This window comes from Priapulus caudatus, unplaced genomic scaffold (assembly GCF_000485595.1).
Source record: "Priapulus caudatus unplaced genomic scaffold, Priapulus_caudatus-5.0.1 Scaffold1150, whole genome shotgun sequence".
Lineage (NCBI taxonomy): Eukaryota > Metazoa > Priapulida > Priapulimorpha > Priapulimorphida > Priapulidae > Priapulus > Priapulus caudatus.
In genome coordinates, this window is record NW_014578211.1 from 44,461 (window position 1) to 49,725 (window position 5,265).

Genomic DNA, 5,265 nt, shown 5'->3' on the forward strand with positions numbered 1-5,265 from the left:
TATCGTAAAATATATGTTAAAATTAGAAGTGCCTAGTAAACATATCCTATCAACCCTTTCAGCCGGCTGCGTGTGAGAGAGAGAGCGAGAGAGTACGGATGAAAGGATAGACGGCAGCAGTGCATATATTGTGTGTTTTCGGCAATCAGCAGAGCGTCCCGTTGCGCAATCATGCGTGTACGTATCGCAAGATCACTGTGTGAGATGGATGTCCGGACGCGTAGCCTGGCGGCTCCTCGTCCGGAACTGGTCGCGTAGCCACGGCCTATATATTATTAAGTTAATAATTAAACATTCTATTTTCTGCCTGACGAAGAAACGTGAGTCTCGAAAGCTCCTGGATTTTCTTAAATAGAGGTACAGAGATTGACACCCTAAATTGTTATTCATTGTTGCTTTCTATCTATCTATCTCTATATATAACTTTGGCCTAGAGTAGTGATAAAATAAAAAGTGTAAAGAGTAATCTATAGTATATGTAGACTTTGTCCGCAAATGCAGACGTCATAACTCCGCTTTGCTAATCTGAGGGTGCGGGTTTAACTGGGGTGTTACTAACCATTACTGGGGTCTGCGTCGGCTCAGACTAATGTAGACTAAGCTTGTTAGCTTGTCACTGGCTGAATCACCTGAATATCACTAGCTGCTGTGATCTGCATAACCATAGGAAGTTCTACCAGACTGGGTTTCATCCTTCAAAAGTACCCGAGTAAAGACATAAGTTATATAATGACGTTATAGTGAAATAAAGGGATAATTTGATAAATTGGATTAACTTTGTATTTTACCCATTACCCCTAATGCTGAAGTAGTAGTGATACCCGTATATTACGTATACACAAAGTGTACCAGACTTGTACTACAGTGTACCCTAACCCTAACCTAGTCCGAGATTCCTCTGACCAATGCCCACACCGACGATTTTGGTGGTTTTGGTGTGGGTTAGCGGTTGAGGTTTTGGTGTGGGTTAGCGTTTGAGGTTTGGGTTCCTCTAACCCACAACAAAACCACCAAAATCGTCGGTGTGGGAATTGGTCAGAGGAATCTCGGACTAACCCTAACCCTAAACACAGGATACATTTATGAGTGAGAAGATACAGGTCTGGTATACATATACGTACCTCGGGTACATGTGGTGATCCTGATACGACAACGACCCTTTCAGCACCACTACTGCACTAGTCTTAGACTTACACCTCTTGAATGTGAGACATCTGTGTGAATGTTATTTCTACTGGTAGTTCTATATTCTCCCACTACGTGGTGTGCGTGCTGGTAAGTGGGCAACTTCCGGCTGGTAGTGGCGTAGACTGGTACCCGTTCGCCACCTTCACTCCGGCAAGCGGCAAGTATCCTTCGCTACACTGACTGCTAGCTACGCTGCGCTGCTGTTAGTGTAGCGTGTGGAACTGTCGACCGGGTACCAGTCTAGAAGTGGCGGTGCGGATCTGAAAACAATATATACATTGTGTATACAATGTAAATACAATGTATTGTAACTACATGTAATTGTTTTTACATGTAATTGTATACATGTAATTGCACCATAGAGTTGTATAATAGTTATTATATTATTATACAACTCTATGAATTGCACCTACATACCTATGGTACATACAATGTAGACCTCTGCTCTGACTTCTATTTTTTAGAGACACGGGTGCAACGTGGGAAATGTCGTATTCTCCCTTTATGTTTATTTTCCCAGAAATCCATTCGGAAGGCAGCAGCCGGAAGTGTGAATTGACGAAAATATTGCTCTCAAAATTTGCAAGTCTCATACATTAAAATGGTAAGATTAAGCCCGTTTTCATAGTTATCACCAAACAAATAAACGTAGGCAGTGGTAATGAATACATTCTACTAACGTGTAAATTTATTGGCATTTTCTTTTCTTCCAGTCGGCGCTTACAGAAGACCAAATTGCTGGTAAGTACTAAGTACTAGCTACCCTGGTACCCGGTACGTCATAAGGTTTAAAACTTGACAAACTCACTATTCAGTACTACTAAAACGACCAAGTGACAAACAGATGATTAAAAGGACACAAAACGCACTTAAACTAAAAGAAGCACCTTAAATTAGTAAAACCTTCTGAAATTGAGGTACACTGGTCCAAGGGCGGGGTTTGACTTTTCGAACTAAATCGAACCTTGTCCTCGCACAAGATTGATTTCTACATTCACGCTTGTTTAATTTATAATTAATAAGTGTGTATGGTATTTGTTACTGTTAGACAGAAAGGAGACTGATAGCTTCATTACTACGTTCAGTGTTCATTATAGTTTATACAATCTGTCAATCATCTGTCCTGAGCGTGATCATTGCATTCGAAACGTGCCATCTTCAAAAGATCCCTTTAAGTTTAGCTTCTTTGTTTTCATCATTCTGTATTGGAATTCCCTCCCACGTTGGTTAATTGCATATCTGAGGCGTTTTCTACTGCGATCCACTATGTTGATCTGTCTATTTGATCAACTTTCCCTTTTTCCGTCTTCGATATAGTCCCTTGGGCTTTGAAGACTAATATTTATGAGGTTATGAGGAGTGTGTGTCATTAATCAGGCACTAGTGGAGAGTGACCTAAAATACTGCCACGAGGAATACTAAGTGTATGAATTAAATAATTAAATTTAAAGTTCAATTAATTTACATCTTGTATTTATCTATCTATTAGAGTCTTGTTTGACTATTTAAAGGGATACTTCCTCTAGAATTTTAGAGTATATTATGATAGTAACTGCTTAAATAATAGCATACACCTACAAATTTCTATAATTACGCATTCACATTTGTCATAAAATAATATTGAATTTCAAAATCTTCATTTTTGGGCGCTGACATGACCCGCGATTGTGCTGCCACCCTGAAAAAGTTGTGCATTTGTCAATTTATTTTGCACGTTACAGTATGAGGGCTAATTACAAAAGTGCAATTATATTTATACCTAAGGCCATGAGAATAGAGGTGTGAGTTTACCGTCCACCGCCCGCATGCCGTCAGAGCCACCGCTGAAAAGATAAATTATATATTTATATATATAAAAAAAACGCTGCCGCCATTTTTAAATCATTAAAACCCAAGTTGTCCATTCAGAGCGATTAAAACATACATTACCAATACAAAAACGCTATAGGGCCTATTTACATCCTTCATTGGGGTCCTGATCCCCCCCTCTGCTCTTTGATACCTTGGTTGGTTTTTGTTTTAGGCGGCAAAAGCTATGCCCTGACTAAAGTACTGCAGCTACACTGCGACTTACAGTGCTCGCATATCCCGGAAAAACGTGCCAGGTCTACACAGTTGGATAATGGTAACTCACCACTATTGAAATGAGATCAATGAGAAATGAAAAACAAAAAAGCCTCCTCACTTTTTCAAAATATCTCAGGACGTAAAAACTCATACCTCAATTCTCCATGGCCTAAAATGCTAATTTAAGCCGACACATATATTATTAGGACAAATATTCGTCCATATATAACTGAAACTAAGTGTGTTTTTAAGATATTGTCAATCCTTCTGGCTTCTATAGATTCAATAAATAGAGAAACACCCTCAAGTACCGTAACGCCTGCAGCCGAAAAGTGCTATTGCGCAAACTTTTTCTGTGATGCGCTGCCAGTGGCATATGCTCCTTCGGTTGTAAGCAACGGTATAGGCTGTTAGTTTTGAAAAGCTATTTTAACATCCAACAAAGGAGGTTTATTTTTGCGCGCGCCCGCTGCAGTTATGTTTTTAGCTCATCTGCAAGTCAAGAATGCAGCTGTTAGAATCGCATGATTGTTGCCGTGCGTGGCGTCGAGGCCGTAGTCCGCGTGCTTACCGCCTGTTGCGTGGGGGATCAATGGCACACAAATGCCATGTGAAAAAATGAAGCTATCTGGGGTGTCACGATATTCGGGACGTCGGGGGGGGGGCCGTCGCGAACAAACAGGACTAGCCGCGGAGTGACCAGACAGAGTCCAGTGTCTATATATGAGGGACGATAAGTCTGAGATAAGACTTGATTAAGAACGAATAGTAAGCGGGGCACGCGAAGCAGCGCCCATACATCTATATATGACTAAGGGGAGAGCAAATACGTCGCGAAAGCACAATACGCTGAGACGACAACGACCCCTATCGCTCTATAATCATTCCGTGTATAGTGTGACTGGGCTAGAAAACTCCATCACCAGTGGAAATTGGAGGTCACAGTCAAAGGGCATGGGGAAAGGTCAATATCCAGACATTTTCTGAGACATGGCCTAATGGACAAGTGTAAAACTTGTTTTGTTCAGTGCTGACGTCTAATCCATTTTAAATCACTTTATTGAAAGGCGCCATGAAATGTGCTTTCCAAACTGACGTGCGAAGAGTAAGTGAATCTGATGAACCTATAATACCTCTCAAGAGGAGGGTTAAACGATGGATTCCTGAGACGACTGCCTCAATGATGTCACACGGTTCCTATATTCATGCACATCCATAATCTAGAAAGACTACTGTGCCTGGATTAGCCCAACGGGTTACAGCACAGATTATGCGTCAAAGCGTCCTTGGGACTCGAATCCCAATCAGTTTTTTATTATTTACCTGTTTCTTGTATTTTTCTATCTTTATCTAGTTTAACTTATTTTTCCAATTAACGGCAAATTATTTTACATGTATTTATTACATCCGAATTGTAATAAGCAACAATAAATTATTTTTTTTTTTAATAGGGTTATGCTAGCCGTCCAGGCTCGAATTAAGTGATGAGAAGGGCAAGCCAATTTTTTTAGGGCATGTGAGAAATTGCCATTGAATTTTCTCTAAATGGAAGGGCCACAGAGGCAATTTTAAAAAGCACGCAAGCAAACTCTCAAAAATTTGAGAAGGACAAACGGACTTTTGTAAAATAAACGAAAAACTCATAACAAATTATTACATCAACATCGTCTTGCTTTTAATGTACAAAACAATATGCCCCCATGTAAGCTTACACTACGCGTAACACCGACCCCTGTATACCCCCCCCCCGCCGCTAATGGAAGTACAGTAACAAGACATTTTACATGCCCGCTATCAGGAGCGAACAATTATCCGATTGCTGTTATTATTCCCTCCTGCGACTATCGGTTTTAAGCCTCATCATTGCAACTACAGCACGCACCGCGCACGTGTTATATTGACTCGACTAAAAACGAAACTAGAGGCAGTAGATTAAAGGGCAGCCGACGGCAATTACACAAAAGGGCAAGGCAGGTGACTGCCGTCGGTCGGGTTGGATCGTTCAGCCGG

General features: G+C 40.8%; 1 protein-coding gene across 1 annotated transcript in view; it reads left to right on the top strand.

Annotated features, from left to right (window-relative positions):
* The first annotated feature begins 1,695 nt into the window (after positions 1 to 1,695).
* The window catches only part of LOC106815577 (myosin-2 essential light chain-like), a 14,304-nt gene continuing 10,734 nt past the window's right edge, over positions 1,696 to 5,265 (top strand). Inside the window, 2 exon segments of the mRNA XM_014820048.1 lie at positions 1,696 to 1,792; positions 1,902 to 1,929. Coding sequence (XP_014675534.1) covers positions 1,790 to 1,792; positions 1,902 to 1,929 — 31 coding nt within the window. The 5' untranslated portion in view covers positions 1,696 to 1,789.